General features: G+C 39.6%; 1 protein-coding gene across 1 annotated transcript; it reads left to right on the plus strand.

Moving 5' to 3' along the window:
• The first annotated feature begins 577 nt into the window (after window positions 1-577).
• arl10 (ADP-ribosylation factor-like 10) lies at window positions 578-16,375 on the plus strand. Its single transcript, XM_054626179.1, has 4 exons — window positions 578-884; window positions 5,105-5,288; window positions 11,626-11,801; window positions 13,734-16,375. Exons 1-4 carry the CDS (start codon window positions 747-749, stop codon window positions 13,905-13,907), a joined length of 672 nt encoding a protein of 223 aa, XP_054482154.1. The 5' UTR covers window positions 578-746; the 3' UTR covers window positions 13,908-16,375.
• Window positions 16,376-17,645: the final 1,270 nt, after the last annotated feature.

The following is a 17,645-nucleotide window of genomic DNA, read 5'->3' on the forward strand; positions in this document are numbered from 1 at the left end:
GAAGTGACAAGAAGCAAACACATTATTTGAGTGGAGGAGGAATTATATAAGGCAAAATATAAAAAAAACAATATCAAAACATGTAGGTCAGAAAGCAGCTGCTGCACTGCTCTCTCACTTATTTACTTTTACATTTCTGGCTACACATTTATTAGTGATGTCACTATTAAAAATTAAAATATTAAGTATTAAAAATATCAAGAAAATGTAGCAGGGTTTGGTTGCAGCTGGTCCATAGTTTCACAGCCTGTTGTGTGGCCTCTGCAGGGGGGGATTTTGACTCATGACCAGTATTTCTAAAATTCTGATTAAAGGTGCGACATGGTGTAAAATAACAGTCATCTGTGAGTTTATATATTCAGTGCAGACTTACCTTAAAAGCAAGTTAAACAAGCACTTCCAAACAGTTAAATCGCCTGTCTTTAATAGTAATATTGTCTCTTGCAAGTTGCAACTGGATGTGCTAGAACAGAGGAGTCCAGAGGACAAGCGAAGTTCACAAGCTGCCCTTGAACGCAGCATTTTTCTTTCCCTTCTTCTCCTCTTGCGCGTCTCGAAACAGAAACAAGCAGAGAGCTCTCAGTCACATGTAGTGCGTCCAGCGGAGGCAGAACAAGAGGAAGAGGAGGAAAAAGAAGGAGGAGGAGGAATCAGCAGCAGTCAGTCTCACAACCTGTCTGTGGTGTTCAGGAAGCAGAGACTCCCCTGCAGCTCCTCCAGCTCCTCCAGCTCCTCCGGCTCCACATATGGTTCTCCTCCGGCACATCTCCATCGCCCTGACCGCCGCCGTGGCTGCCCTGGGCTCAGCTCTCTTCATCGCCTTGAACTTCTTCTACAAGAGGCGAATATGGTCACCACAAGCGGAATACTGCACCATCAAAGAGGTGACACGGAATGTTCCCTATGCTTAGTATTATCATTTACAGGTGTATGTTATTTTATTGTTTATTCAACTATTTAACTTGGACCTGAAGAGCGTGATATAACATCTGACAGACTGACTGACTGACTGACTGAAAGCAACACTGCAGAATTCTGATGAATATAATTGAGATGGTGATGATGATGATGATGATGATGATGATGATGATGAGGCTGGAATGATGCTTGGTGAATAAGTGGCAGTGGAAGTGGATGATGATGAAGATGGTGTTTGAAAACAATACAATGTGAATGGGGAGAATGGTGAAAAAGAAGAAGAGGAGGGAGATGATGCTGCTTATGAATAACTGATGTGCCAATGATATGCTGCTGCTGCTGCTGATGATGATGATGATGATGATGATGGCTTTGATAATGTGATGGTAATAATGATGGTAACACTAGTCAAAAATACAAAATATTGAGAATAATGACGATGAAGAAGATTAACAAATGAGTCCAGTGGTGGTGATGATGATGATGATGATGATGATGATGATGATGATGATGTTGATGACGCTTCCCATTCATTATAATAATAGAGATGATATTGACGATGAAGAAGATGGATTTCATGAGACGATGAAGAAGAGGAGTTTGACGATAATGACTAAATAGAAGCTGAGGAAGTTAAAGTCAATGTGACAGGAAGAATGTGAAGATGTTGAAGAATGATGTAGCGGCAGCAGCAACGATGATGACGATGGTATTGATTACACTGATGGAGGTGATCGCTTTGATGATGAAGAGGAAAATGTTGACATTGAAGACGAGAGTGACAAAGGTGAAAAGGTAAAGACGGTGACGAAAAGACGACACGGCAGTGGCCTTCAAAGATGATGATGATGACGAGGGCGGGTTGATGTTATTGAACAAGCAGGTGATGAAGATGTGAAGAATACAATTTCTTCCCAAATCTTTAAAATGCCCAGATGTGTTTTTCAGTTCCACATCATGCGGCTGAGGCCAACATAAGTGTAGTCAGCACAGACAGACGCAGAAACGAAGCCGCCCAGGTTTTAATGAATGACTCTTCAATGGAGCAGTTGAGCTGCAGCCTGAATATCTGAATACAATCTGTTTGCACGTCTCTAATCTTGTTTCCCATTCAATCAGCCGCGGCCTGTAATAAGCTTAGCCTGCCTTATCTGGCTCAGTCTGTATTTAGAGGATAATGTTGTCAGTGTCTGCCAGCAGCTCGCTGCTGAGGGGACAGAGGAGAGGGGGGGCGTAAATGTTTTTCATCCCCAGGAGCCACATTGTACCAAGATGCATTGTAATCACGTCTCCGGCTTCAGAGAGCGGGGGAGTTTACTAACAGCACGTTTTGTTTTTTGACCTTGGGGGAGTTTCGGCAGGTTGGAGGGTGGAACATGCTCATTTACGCAGCGACAAAACAATCTCTGAAAGAGTGGAAACAGATTGAGCTGCTGGATAAACTGTTCAAGCAGCCGCAGGCCAGACACTCACTGTCCTGAGTCCATCTAGCTGTTTGGTGTAGATTTTGCACAAATGTAGATGATTTTCCATCAATTACAATAGATACAAATCGACCAAATCAAAGCAGAAACAGTGGAGATATCATGCAGCTCCTACACTTCCCATAATGCAACCGGACAGTGCCTTTTCATCAAATCCTTGCTGTCTTGTTGACGCAAGTGCAACAAGCACTTCCAAAACACAGTGAGGTTTGCTTGGTTTGGTACTATTTTGTTTATAGTACAAAAACAAACCAAAACCTGAGCTCGCCGGACACATCAAGCAGTGGAGTGATACATTTCTATTCGGCGGGAAATAGTAATAAATTACTCTGCCTAAAACTACAGATTATACATTTTTTTGTTTTTTGGTTCGGTAATTTGTGAGTTTTGGAGGTGTTAGTAGGTTTCATTTTTAATTTTGGTCAAAGCCAGGCTAGCTTTGTTCTCCTGCCTCAAGTCTTTATGCTAAGATAGGCTAAGCTAAACCAACCACATCCTGAGACAAGTGATCATCTCATCTCACTCTCTGGAAGTAAGAAAATAAGTGGATTTATTGTATGTCCGATAACTCAGTAAACAACACTTGGTTGTAATATAAAAAGGCTCTTACTATGACAACATTATCGCTCTTGCTTTCTAAAAGCTGAATGCAACAAGTTCAAGCTGGGGTGGTGGTTGAGAGGCATTCAGAATGTAATGTTGTAATTCACTAAAGAAGAAGAAACCGACAAGATAGAGAAAATGATACCGAAAAATAAAAGCATTGAATCACAGAGGAACTCCTGGAACATTGAACATGAGGCACTGAGGATATTCAGGGATCAAAGTTTCCATCACTTCTCTCTCCTCTGTAAAATACAGCTCTACGTTTTCCATTCAGTGCTGCAGGCGAGCTGGCTTTAGTGCTTCCTTGTGATAAAGCCAATGTGTCACAAAAGCGTCTGCTCCGCTGGAGTGTCCTTGAGCAAGACGTTATATCCCTGTCAGATCCGGCAGTGCAGATCTGCAGCTGAGCTGGGCTTGGAAAAACAATAGAAATCGATACAATTTTTTATGAGAAATGTCAGAACCGACTGTGGTTAAAATATAAAAGAAAGAGTCTGTGAAGGATTTGAACGGACAAAGGGATCAGGAGATAAATGGCTAGTGCGCTGGCTTGACTTGAAATGTCAGATCCATTTATTAACCAAAGAAATGTCAGAAATTTCTAAAAAGAAGTAACGACATGGAATTGCTTGTCCGGTCAAAAGCTTTATATAAACGTCTCCTGTGTAACCTTCGAGATACAATCAAAAGAATGGAAGGACGCAGAGCAAATATGCAAAGAATTAATCACTTTGCACAAAGTCCATTCTGATAGTGCGGAAAAAGAGGAAAAGCTTATGCAGCTGCAGAAGCAGCTCAACACAGTCGTGGTTTCAGGTTTGTCTCCCATCGGACTGAATAAGCTAGAAAAACATGGAGGCAAGCTACAGATCTGTCAGAGCAAGCATGGGGATCTGATGCTATGTTTACCCGGCAACACCGGACGCAAACATGTCAGAGGAAATTACATTCAGTACCAAAACATCTTAAATTCTTCATCTGACCTTTGTCTGATATAATTAAAGGGTTGTTGTTATGAAGATTTATGTGTCGAGAAATCACACAGGAGCTGATTCTGAGGATTTAAGGTGATCTCAACTCCTCTTTAAAGCTTGATCATCAATCAAAAATGTTAAATGTAATATTTTTAACAAGAAAGCTGAAACGGATGCATCCCAGCTCCAAAAGGGCTGATATGAATTGCTAATTAACCTCCACGGATCCGCAGCCGCACATGAGCACACGGTGTGAATAACGACTAACCTTGTGTGACTTTTTAAAAAGGGAGATGACTGACGTGTGCAGGATCTCAGAGGGACTGAGGCGTCTCAGGTGCAAAGCGAGCGTGGAGGTTTGAATCCGGCTGCTAACCTTCACTGAGTGTCAGCCTCTTGTCCTTCTACAGATACAGTCATCCTGAAGAATAGCGCTCCGTATGGTCTCTCTCACATCGGACCTAAAGAAGCAGAAATAAAGAGAAGCGTATCACGATGCTGCTCTTTTATTGAAGTATTTTATCTCTACTTTTACCCCTAGAGGATCGCAGACACTGATTTCATATTCCTGAACATTATGAAGTGTCTTTTGCACACCGATGGTCAAATTCCCATCTGATTAATGCATTCAGTTTGCTACATAATGATGAACCAGTCTCCAGCAGTCTCATTCATGAATGTTGATTGGCGCTGGGAAAAGCACAAGAGTTTGGTTTTATACAATCAGGGCTGAAAATTATGAATATTTTCATCCTCAAACGATCTATAAGTTATTTTTTATAATCCATAAAATGTTGGATCATAGTGGGGCTTGCCCATAAATCAGTGGGTGTATTACTTTTCACAAAGCCACTTGTTGATTTCCTGTTCTGTGTGTGCCAAAAGCGCTGTGTTAAGATTCAGCTGTGGTTCGATATGCTCTAATGTGTGCCAAAGCATTTCAACTATTAATCATATTTGTAGCCCTAAGGCAAAGCAGCCATTCTTCCTTACCATCACTCCTCTTAACTGAGCAAATAACCCCATTCCGTGTTGAATAAATTATGTGTGTTAATTTCTGCGTCTACTCTACATTACCCAACATTCCTGGAGCTTGATGGTCTCTGTGTGCTCTGCCCGCAGGAGGAGGAGGAGCGTGGGAAGCGTCAGGTCCTGGTCCTGGGTCTGGACGGAGCCGGGAAGAGCAGCATGTTGCAGGGTTTGACTCCCGGGGAGTCGGCGGCTAAGAGGGGACGCTGCCGGCCCACCCGTGGATTCAACTTCATGAGCCTCAACGCCCCCGCCTGTCAGCTGGACTTCCTGGAGAGTAAGACTCCTTTTGATCCCTTGAAATAAAAACACTACAGGCTCTGTGTGGAGTCTGGAAGGCTTTTATGTTTTATCAAAAAGCATGGAATGGAGAATTGTGAAGAGCTTATACTGCTCTGTTCAGTGAAGTCGGCCGCCATTTGACTCCCAGAGTGGGACACTGAAGTGCAGGTTGTGGGTGGTGAGAGTCTGAGTCAGGGACTGAAAATAGCTGCAAACAACTTAGAAATAAACATGGTGATGATTAGAATTTAGAGTAGTTAGATTGCTAATGTTATTACGATTTTTGAAGCATGAATGCAATTGGTAGAAGTAAAAAGCTAACGTTAAGATATATTCAAACTCTACCATGACCCCATTAGTATACACAATGAGGCTGTAAAGGCATGATAACGTTTTATAGTCTCATTTAGCCACTTGTTAGCAATATCTTAAGCTTGAATTAACCACACACCTTATGTCAAGCATCTAACAAAAGCCCATTCAAAAAAAATATCAAATTCGAGACAAGGAACTGGAAGTGCAGAAATGCTGACTCATTTCCGGGTTTAAGGTCTCATTCCTGAAGCACTCTATTATGTCACGAACTTAAACCCTAAATAACTGGGTTTTTGGGAAACTTGGGGGCACTGTTACCAAGTTGATAATACAAAACTGACATATCATCACCTTTTATGTTGATACGGGAAACTTTTCCCACATCCAGCAGATACAGAGTGACATCATTGACTAGAAGCATTTTGGGTTTTTTCCAGCAGATGAATGTTAGTCCAATATTATCCCTTTACTTTAAATATCTGTCTCTTTAGCTGCTAAATGCTTTACTTTATTCGATAGCTAGTCTCTGACTGTGTCTGTCTGCTGTTTGTTGCTGAGCAGGTAGTGCACGGTGGCTTTTTACAGCTTTTTCTCGAAATTTATGCAAAGAGAGTTTTGAATGAGAACCAGAACAGTACATTTGTGGCCCAGACGGATAAACAGTGAGCTGAAAATCTCTATAAAGCTCCTCTAAGCCGAGTGGAGCTGCAGTTCGGGTGATAATTCTCTAAGTTCATCAATACGAGCAGCCCCTTTCACATTGTGTTTTCACATTGTAATTAACAAAAGGTGGATTATATCAGCTTTAAGGGTTGATGAGTAACTAAGTGGTGGTAAATATAATCTGAAATCTAGAAGGCACAATGGACAGATTCAGTTCATAGTTTGGCTGATCCAGAGTTCGGTTGTTTGCCACCAATCTTCTCCCTGAGAGCTCGCTGCATCCATCATTGCCAACACAGAGGCTATCTCTGGAACCTTATTTGTTCAGTTACTGGGGCTTCTGTTGGGCATCAAAGTAGCATGGAAGTTAAATCTGTTACAGAGAACCTGAGAAATTGGAACTATAGCCTTTTTATCACAAAAATGATTTAATTTCGTTAAAATCAGAATCAGAATCAGCTTGATTGGCCAGGTATGAAAACACAGACCAGAAAGGTGATTTTTTTTTTTCTCTCCTTGTACATACTCATTAATAGAAATGCAGCTAAAAACAATGACACCAAAGCTAGACAAAAGTAAAGAAAGAAGATAAATACATATAAACAATACAACAAGTAACAACGACATACGATATCTATAAATCAAACAATATTACGGTGGTGCAATGGCTGCAAATATGCTGAATAATTAGTGGATGGTGGATATATGCATGAAATGAATATGGGGGAGATCAAAAGAAAAGGGTCCAAAAAGGAGAGGCAGATGAGTCCAGTTAGATTGTATTTACACACAAACTCATGAATCCTGCCAATTAGCATTCCACTGAAAGCCACTGCGATGCACTATAAATAACATGAATCACTCCGCTCTCCATTCAAGACCGTCTGAGTGCGAGACGCTCAGCTCCAGTCAGTCTCAGAGAGGAGTTTCTGTGGATGTATTCGCAGGAATGTGTCACGCTTATCGGCTGATTTATTCATGATCTGAACACAGGGATCGGCGGGCGCAAAGAATTCCTTTCTCATCTCTGAAAGTCAGAGGAACACACGCCACCGCCCACTCACTCCGAGTGCTTCAGCGGCCCGGTGCGGTGAATGTCGGAGTCTTTGTCGAGCTGACATTGATGCAGAGGCATGTTGACAGCTTATTGCACGCTTACACGCATCAGGAGCAGTACAGTGCACAGGGAGCCACTGGAGAAATCCAGCTGAAAGCTTTTAAACTCTAAATGGAACGATGCAGATCATCAGATCAGTTAGAGAGGTAGGATCAGGCTTTCAGTAGCTGACATTTGGGTTTGTGCTAAAAGGGAACTGGAAAGTTAGTTGGGGCCCATGTTCCCAGCTTTCCTCTTTAATAGACACTCTAGTGTTAGTACACTATGTACTAGTTTGCTTTCATCTTGATTCAATTCAATTTTCAATTCAATTCAATTCAGTTTATTTTGTATAGCCCAAAATCACAAATTACAAATTACAATCTGTACACATGCGATATCCTCTGTCCCAGAACCCTCACAAAAAGGAAGAAACCTATGGGAGAAAAAAGCGACAGAGGAGGGATCCTTCTCCCAGGATGGACAGAATGCAATAGATGTCATGTGTACAGAATGAACATCATAACAGAGTTACAACACATTCAATGTATATGACATAAATGATTCATATAATCACAGTAGTAAGCAGAGTAACAAAGGGAACAAATTAAGACTAATTATAATAAAAGCAGCAATGACTGTAGTAGAATTAAAATAATGATATAGGGAATAATTAGTAATGTGACTAATAATAATAATGGAAGTAGCAGTGGGTGTCAGCCGGGTCACAGCAGGAGGCACGACCACGGTCCAGGTACCACAACGATGCATGGACATCTACGAGGCAGATTCAAGGAACTCCCTGAACTCAAGATCACAAACTGTCAACATGGATGCCTTTAAACAGACCCTATTATACCATGGTACAAAATGAACTAATCCTGTCAAGATTGTTACATATTCACTGTTTACAGCCTTTATTTGTTATAAGGAGGAGTTTCAACGGGCCTTAGTTTCAACATACCTCGCTCTTCTCTAATACACTTTGTCTATAGATATGCTAGATTCAAAGATTTGACAATCTAAACCGCTGCCAGACAAAAATTGAAATAAAATACTGTTTTGTATTTGCGTCAAGGTTACAAAAGAGGCCAGGGGAAACACGAATCAATGGGGAAACAGACTTTGACACGACACCCTATGCCGTTGGATGCATGTCTTCTTGTGATTCAGCATATATGCTGGGGTCAAAGTCAAATTCAGTTGAACTTTGGCTGCAAATCTTTGAGTAAGAACAACCCACTGTTTGGATACTACTACTTGTGTAGCTGCTCAGAAAGTGCAGCCACAATCTCCATTGACAACATTGCTAAGTTTGTTTGTTTTACCCTCAGGACTACAACTACAACTTAGTTCGATATATACACACACATCCGCATCATTCACACCCGTATGACTCAGTGCCTGCTGTGTGTGTTCATGTAGGTGTGTGTATGTGTGTGTGTGTGTGTGTGTGTGTGTGTGTGTGTGTGTGTGTGTGTGTGTGTGTGTGTGTGTGTGTGTGTGTGTGTGTGTGTGTCTAATAAGGTGGCCTGTAGAGCGCAGTCCTGCTGAGCTCCCTCTGGATATAAAACACAAGCTGCTCACACAGCTGAGCGTCAGGTCCGCCCTCTGTACCGTATCAGGTACACAGGTATTTAATGCTGCCACATCACATCAGCTAAGTACATCGCTGCCCAGTTTCCTAGCAACAATCTCCATTAAGTCCAGCACTAATGAATTCTTGCTGAGCTGTGCTGCGCTGAATTCGGAGGCGGTGACGACCCGCCGGTGTGTGAGCGTTGATTTGTTGGGCCACAGAGCGCCGATGCTCATTATTGCCGCAGGTCAGTTCTTCTGCACAGCAGGATTGTGGGAAGTGAAAGCCTTCACTTACTTTGCAACTTTCCCCAGCACTAAAGATGGTAATTCAATGTTCTAAGAAAAGGGTGAAGTCCTGTGACTGTGTGTGGTGTAAACAGTGTTGGTACTGAATGCTTTGATAAGCTTCTTTTTCTGGGTTAGACTGGACCTTATTGGGCCATTTTATCAAGTCACAATAAATCAATCAGTCAAGGGACTTAGTCAACTATTAGTCCACAGAGCAGGATAGATAGCTATTTGCGTAAACAGGCTACATGGGAAATTGCCTGCAAAACACTCAACATGTATGGAAATAAGTAAAAAATCATGTAGGGTTTAAAGTAAAATCATACTTATTATTTTAATTACAATAGCACAGACCTCGCCTCTCTCCAAGAAAGTATTATGGCATCTCAAAGACAAAGAACCCCAATTTGATTGGCTTCCTGCTTCAAAATAACAATTTCTATCCAATTATGAAAAAGCCATGTGAAGAACATTATCTGTTCATGCACTGATCTAACCTGAGCTCACATGTTTCTTGCATTCATTGACCATCTCTTATCACTCAACCATAAGATGGACCTCTTTCTAAGAATCTCAGAGCCAGGCCTCTTCTGAGTATTCTTTGTACAATCCAGCAGAACAGTACAAAATGATAAATGGGATAAAAGAACGGAATGAAAAAAAACCTTTTGATTCTTAAAAAAATCCCTTTTCAGCATTCTTACTTCATTATCATCCAAAACACTGACACCCTCCATGTTTGAAAATCCCTTTTGTGAGAAGACAAATCAAGGAGTCATACACAGAGATGGTTATTTTCCCAAAAAAGCCAAAATTAGATATGCCCTCAGTTAATAAGGGATGACTCAAATACATCAATACTAATACAATTTTCCAGAAAAGAAACTAGAGAATAATAATAAAAAGAAGAATATAATTTGTGCACAGAAAGGAAAACTACAAAAAAAGAAAGAGGAAAAAAGAAAAGGGGTTAGAGCTCTCAGAAAGTTAGAAAAACAGAACAAAATAGGAATCGTAAACCATAAAAAGGAAAAAAATCGAGTAGCAGCGTTCAATTTTGCCCAACAGGCTCTGTGACGTATCATGTCCAGAGGCAACAAGATGGAAAAAAACAAATCCAGTCAATTTTCCCAGCATGGAAACCTGTATATAAATAACAAGTGTCCTCTTCGCTCATTTCTTCGCCCAGTGAAAACCAGATTAGTGATTTAATTCGGTCTGTTGCACATCTGAAATGAATATGTGGCCAATTTGATTAAAGGAGGAACTCCAACAGCTTTTATAATTCTACCTATCGATCCGTCCATTTCATTATTCAACCTTCTTCTCTAAACAAAGGATACTGATACAAAACATCTGCACCCCTGAATTGCCCAAGAGCAAGGCAATCAGTCAGGGGTGAGAGGCTGTTTTTCTTGAGCTGACTATGTGGGGAAAGTTTCTTTCGTAAAGATCCATAAAAGAACATTACATCAGATCCTGTTTATCTCTGTTTCGGCTAGTTCACACTTTTAAAACTTTTATATAATCATGGAAAACCCAACGAGGACTGCTAAATCACAATTTAGAAGCTGGATCCAGATCGCTGTTTTGAATAGTCTAAACTACACTTTATGGCATAGTTAAGAGTATATTGGGATTTTATACATTTGTATTGAAACGTTGTAAACCATACGAAAAAAACAAACAAGGCTGAACATTTTCACAGGGACATTTCTACTTCCCTTTACCAAACTAACAGACCATCACCATTTTGGCGAAACACTAAATATGGAACTTCTGTCACGTGATAACAGACGATCACTCGCTGATAAGTTCGAAAATTGCGGAAATAGCTAGAAGGTAAACCTTGATTTAAGATTTATTTTTTTCATCACAGATACAATTCAAGGAATGCAGACTTGGAGGTGATCAGTTTAAGTTATTCAAATTTTGGGAATTTTAGAATACGACCTTAAAAGCTGGCCATTTTTTACCAGCACCTGAATGCATCATGCATTTTGAGAGTCAGAAGATTTAAAAAAAAGTCTCATAACTCCAAACACAAATGTAACAACAAGAAGCATTTCAGGTGTACTAGATTGTTTCTAGATTAATGCACTCAGAGTTGGAAAAATACACTTGATGTGGAATACTTCACATATATTAGTGTTTGGGGATATTTGTAATTGTAGAAAGGGAAAAAACATTGTATATTATTTACAGATTGTCACATACATTTGTAAATTTTTGTTTCATGAAACACACTAGTATTGAGACTTTTGGTCGAGTAAAACCTCAATGGGCAGAGCCAAAAGAAATTAAAAGTAAAAAAATGGAAAGTTGTTGGAATACAAAGCAGAAAGTCAATATCTTATGATGTATGACATATTTGTTTTCTCTGCTGCAGTCGGTGGCGGTGAGGACCTTCGACGTTACTGGTCGGACTACCTGAGAAAGACTCACATTCTGGTGTACGTGGTGGACTCATCTGACAGGAGCCGCCTCCCATTGGCTAAGGCTGAACTGCACCGCCTGCTGAGGGTGGAGCCCCAGCTGCCCGTGGTCGTCCTGGGAAACAAGCAGGTACAGTCATTTACATCACAGCTTACCGTTATCCAAATATTGCTCTTGTTGTGCTTTTAACCTTTAAAAACGATTAACATTTCATCTCATTTTCTAAAAGTGTGCAAAAGTCAACAACGAGCACCCTCATTCCCCCTCACACTGTTAGCTCTGCCAGCACTGTTGCCGTTGTTTGCACCATCAGCTTCCAGCCGTCGGCTCAGACGTTGCCATGTTGAGAGCCTTGGGGAAGCAATCCCTTTGCTCGGAATTTCGTTTTGAGACGTAAAACTAAGGACAAAAAACTTAAAAAACCACTTCCTGTGAATGTCTTGGATCACAATATTGGTAAAAATGGAAAAGAAAGCAGTTACAGGAGTAAACCTGTTGTCACTCTTAAAAAACATTAGAAAAATTGTACCCAAAATGATACAGGAGTACTAAAAAATGATGTCACATAAAGTCAAAATTTTCCAGAAAAAGTGTTCAAAGAAAATTGACACATTTTTGGAGAGAGCAGGTACACGTTGTTCCCTCCTCATCTACAGAGCAGTGATGATCAATTAGACTTGTGAAATAAACATTAGTACATTTCCTCCTCAGATCACATTTCTCTACCCTGCTTGTGGAATTATACATGACCCTCCAGGGGAGGCAGGAATATTTGTCACATCTACTGTCAGAGCGCTGCAGCTTTTATCCCCTCAGTGCCGAGAGCGCTACTCACAGTATTAGCAAAAAAGATAAAACTCATTGTTAGTTGGATTTCCAGTAAGATAATTGTCAAAATTGTGGTCAAAAATTCAAAGCAAGAGGCATTTTAAAACACTATATATACATATATATAAAAGTCTTCATTTGTTAAAAAGAAATACAAGCCTACTGCCTTTGACATGCTGTGCACATGACGCAGGTGAAATAAAATAAATAATGTCCTCAGGAGGAGGATCTGTATTTGACAGTGATACTGGCTTTCACCCACCACACTGCTTTGTTCTCTGCCTCGGCACTTGCTCTGTTTAAAACAGTACAAAGGATGTTTCCAGCAGAACCTGGGTATTGTAAAAACTGTGGTGGTGCAAAGAAACGAGGCGGACATCTCGAGTCCCTAGCCGGGGTTGAATGGTTCGTGTAGGAGGGTGGCGTTAAATTCACAGACCTCACATACACACTTTAATCTTAACTGAGAGAACCAACATTGAAAATATGGCATCTAGTCTTTTGTAATGACATATTTTGAAATATGTAAGTTAATAGTAATTTATTCCATCTTTTGAAGTCAAATCAGCTTTTTAAAGTGGAATACTTTTGTTGGTTACGTCCAGTTTGTACTGAAACTGTACGGATAGGTTTTCTTTGGGATAAAATTGAAAGGTAAGATCTAGTTAAAATAAAAAAAAGGCTTGAAAGGTTCTCAAAGTTGTAACTCGCTTCTTCCAGGACAACTGTTATCTGCTTGCATTCACAACAGTTGCAACCGATTCCAATTATAATCCAGTTGTGTTGATGCCAACAACCAAACCTGGCTAACAAAGCTGTGTCCAAGCTAACCGCACAAGCTAAAATTGGAGTATAGATAATGTTATGGTCATTTTTATACCTTTCTATGAACATCTGTAGGGCCTATACACTTTTACACAAAAAGCTATAGTGAACAGAGAGTTTATTATATATTCATGTGGTACCGGAGAAGTTTATTGACTGATAAATAATTCTTTATAAAAGTTGAGCCAAGACAATTTAATTTATAAAGGAAATGTGCTGTCCATTGAAATGCATACAATGACAACTGATGAAATTAGAATAAATAGAATACAAGAACAAACCAAATCAAATTATTTCAATTATTATATTATATTATTATATATATATATATTTTTTTTTTGTTCCTTGAAAAAAGATGACAGCCATTTCTTGTCAAACAGAGTTGAACTATTTTCACCCTCTTCTCAGGATAAACCCAACGCTTTGAGCGTGTCGGAGCTGCGCGAAGCCTTGTCTCTGGGCTCCTTGACCGAGGACAGGAAGCTGTTCCTCTTGGCCGCCCAGCTGGGTTCTGACGAGACCCTGAGGAACTCCTGCCGGGGCCTGGACACCTTCCAGGACCTCCTGCTCCAGCTCGTCTGATCTCCCCCACCCCAAAGCAGAGTAGTGGGATACGGAGGGATGAAAACAAAGGGATGGCTTAAAGCAATCCTCCTCCTATTCTTCCTCCTCATTGTTAAAGCTCTGGCTTATTTGAGGCAGAGGAGGAGGAGGAGGATTCTGAAAGGCTGCGGGAACTGCAGCAGAGAAATAACTGAAGAAGAAGCCAAGATGGAGCGCAAAGCCTTGCAGTATCTCCCTCTTCTTCCTCTTCGCCCTTTTCAAACCACATCAGTTTGTTTTAGAAAATCCTTCAGCTCATCTAATCGTACAGCTTTACTAGAAGAGGAGGTGCAGAGCAAGGAGGACAGAAGGTGGAACAGAGGGATGAAGGTTTGACTCAGAACCACGAAGTTCACCTCCTGCCAATGATTCAGGCTTTGGATTACTCTGAATGTCAAACTGTGACAGGTTGTGATTAAAGCATGTGGATTATACTGTATATAAACGGAAATATGTCTCGTTTATAGATTTACAGGTTTCGTCTGGTTTGCTGTTTACTGAAAACCTTTTGTGTGTGACCAGAGAAGTCAGCAGAGCAGAACAGGTAATAATCAGGGTTGCCAGGTTGGAGCCCCGGGGACTAATACTCCCCCCCAGCTCAGTGATTTAATCAACTGGGTGATTGGAAGATACTCGCTGACTACTCCTACATGTGGGCTTTTCTGACATTCAGTGGGATTTCATGAGAGGTTTAAAGGGACCCTCTGACATTATGAAAAAATTCTTGTCAGGTTGTGAGAGAAAGTTTCTTCTCTTTTCCATGACTTTCTTCGCATAAGAGCATTTTCAGCTTCTCCATTTGAAAGCAATTCCTTTTTATTTACACAAATCACAGCTACATATCTCACATATAAGCCAAATAATCATCAGATTTCTTAATCAGATGACACCTCCAAAATAACTAAGTTATAACAAAGTAGTATCCGTGTATCCAATCACTAATTTTATGCACATTTTGAAATATCGCATTAGAAAGCTGTATGGAAACGGCAAAATTCGATAAAACTTTTTCATATGAAAAATATGATTTTTAAGCTTATTTCAGGTGTTTTTTTTTTGCCTTTTTCTAACTCACATGACGGATCAGCTGTTTCTGCTGTATGGTCTCTTTACAGATATTCCCATAACGTGCAAATGCTTTTCTCGCCTCCCGACAGCACAATCACTAGGTGACACGAAGGAACAATTCAAACTTTCCCAATTGAAACAAATTCCTGAAGACCTTTCTTGTAGATAGTGAGATGGCCAAGGCAACTTGTTTTGTTTCCAGTTCAAAAACTCTACTTCTTTTACTCGTTTTACTGGTGGATTACAGCCATGCATAGCTTTCAGTGCCAACTTCTGACAAAACTATACTTATGCTGAGTTTATTTGCTTTACATGATGAACCAACTTCTAATAATTGCATAATGGTAGTGAATGGAAACATGCATTCATTCGCATTTTCTTTTACCGATTTTCTCAAAATTCAGTTAAAATTTTGTAAAGCATTTGGATAAAAACTTGGCTTCAGACAAGAACTAGTATGCAGTGAAACACACATCCTGAATGTATAAATGCAGATGTGCTATATTTGGCTTAAATCTACTTGTACACATGAACTGGAATTAGCTAGAATCAGATTTTGAAATGCTTTGTGTGTGTGTGCAGCAACGTTTGCTTAAGACGCACAAGTTTTTAAAGAATGTGACGTTTTATTCCTTTTGATGTATTGTTATTCTGCAGAAATGTTGTTTTAACAGTCACCAAGAGTTCAGTGGATTGTTGAATGTACATTGTTTTTTATAAAAGATGACTGTCATTCTTGTTTTTATGTGTTATGTAAATGAAACTGTCAGATATGAATAATGCATGTCTTTATGTTTTGTTATTCTCTTTTAAACATTATTAAAGTGTCGGCTGCAGTTTCTTAGTCAGCAAGAGTCCATTAGGGTTATTTAGACAGTTTGGCCTTAAGACTAGAAGTTTTAAAATGAAAAATATATTTTGCCGTGGAGTTAGAAAGACGTGAGTTTACAAGACCATTGTGGAATAAAAAAATCTCTGGTTCTGCTGCATTGATTTTGATCATTTTATATTTTTTTACTCTCCATCTTCAAATTCAGCGTTGGTAATTAAGTAGTGTAACTAAAAAGAAAAATCCTTTATTTTATCTTGTAAAATCTCTTCTGCATAAAAGACGAGATGGGGCTACAACTGGAAATATGTGGAGAGAAGACATGCCAATAAACATAGTTATGTACTCAACCTGTGTGCACAACATGTTCTCAAACATATCCATAAGATGACCTCATGATAAACTGATAACAAGCACAGAAGTGGAAAAACAAGTCTCTCCCTCTGCTGACTGGGCATATCAATGCAAACACAAACACAGATAGTAATCTACAGGCCTCTAAAGGCAGCCTGACCTTACTTCTGTCGGGCAGAGTTCCACTTCTGGTGTAACAGGAAGCTGTTTTTGCGCAGACGTCACTGGATCAGTTACAGTGTTTTCCCAGCTCTGTAGGTTGCAAGATGTTAAGTGAAACCCATTAAAGTTGAGTTTTTATTAATGTTGTGTTTCAGCGGTTGACATTTAAAGGGTATTACACTCCTCTGCTGGGTTGAGAAAATAATATCACTGGTTGTGGGGAGACAAGGTTTTCATGCCACAATAACAATATTAGTCTAACATTATAATGTTTTAAGGGTCATAACTAGGGTTGCTTAATACTCGAGGTGGAAACTTTCCATGGGAAATAATGGGAATTTATGGGAATTAAAAGGAAAAAAAGGAAATACAAGGGTTATCTGCTAAATCTGTATGTGTCATATGCAGATAGAAACAAACCTTTCACCATATTAGGTATATAATCTAGTAATATTGCAATCTATAAATCCATTAATCTGTCAAAAACATTGTGAAATGGACCCTGTGTTGCGTTAGCTAGCTAGCAAGTTAACACATGGGGAGAGATATCAATGTAGGCTGTGTGCAAACTTTAAGAGAAAAAAGTATTTCTTAAATATATTTTTGACACTAAAGAATTAATGAAACTCAATTATAATGCTCAATCAAACTACATCCACATGCTTGCAACTAGCTAGAAAAAACTAACCTAAAGTGTTGAAAGTTAAAAATTGTGTACATTGCTTTAGGCTACTTTCTGATGGTTAACTGAGATATCATAAGACATGTTAAATATCTTTATTCACTTAACATACTCAAAACCTACATGAAAGCTTACACTTCCCATACTTCCTGCCAACTTCCCAAGAACATTTTCCAGAAGTTTACCAAACATGTTCTAGCTATTTGCAAACCGAGTCATAACTGAAACAAGGGTGCCTGCAGCTTTTATATACTGTATGTGTTAAGACTGCAGAACTTAATAGCTTACGCTTCATGCAGTCAACATTCTCAAAGTTAACTGTATATTACTATACCAAGAAAGTAAATATGTAAAGTTTGTTGGGTGGCACCAAAAGAAAGAGCAAAGTTGCAATTTTACTTGGGTCAATTTTCAATCATCAGTCACAGCTGTTTCTTAATTTTTTGCTTTGTCTTTAGGGGCATTCAATCCAAAACTTGTTGAGATAAACAATTACCAGCATAGAATTAAATAACATATTTCCCTACATGTCAGATGTATTGTGGACTATCTATTGTTTTGAATTGAGTTTTAGTAAAAATCAATTTTCAAGAAAAACAACCACAGCTAGTTAGTCATTGAG

Source organism: Anoplopoma fimbria, chromosome 24 (assembly GCF_027596085.1).
Source record: "Anoplopoma fimbria isolate UVic2021 breed Golden Eagle Sablefish chromosome 24, Afim_UVic_2022, whole genome shotgun sequence".
NCBI lineage: Eukaryota > Metazoa > Chordata > Actinopteri > Perciformes > Anoplopomatidae > Anoplopoma > Anoplopoma fimbria.

Coding starts and splice junctions, on each gene's coding strand:
- arl10 (XM_054626179.1), top strand. CDS start 747: ATGGTTCTCCTCCGGCACATCTCCATCGCCCTGACCGCCGCCGTGGCT. Junction 885..5,104: donor AATACTGCACCATCAAAGAG/GTGACACGGAAT, acceptor CTCTGCCCGCAG/GAGGAGGAGGAGCGTGGGAA. Junction 11,802..13,733: donor TCGTCCTGGGAAACAAGCAG/GTACAGTCATTT, acceptor CCCTCTTCTCAG/GATAAACCCAACGCTTTGAG.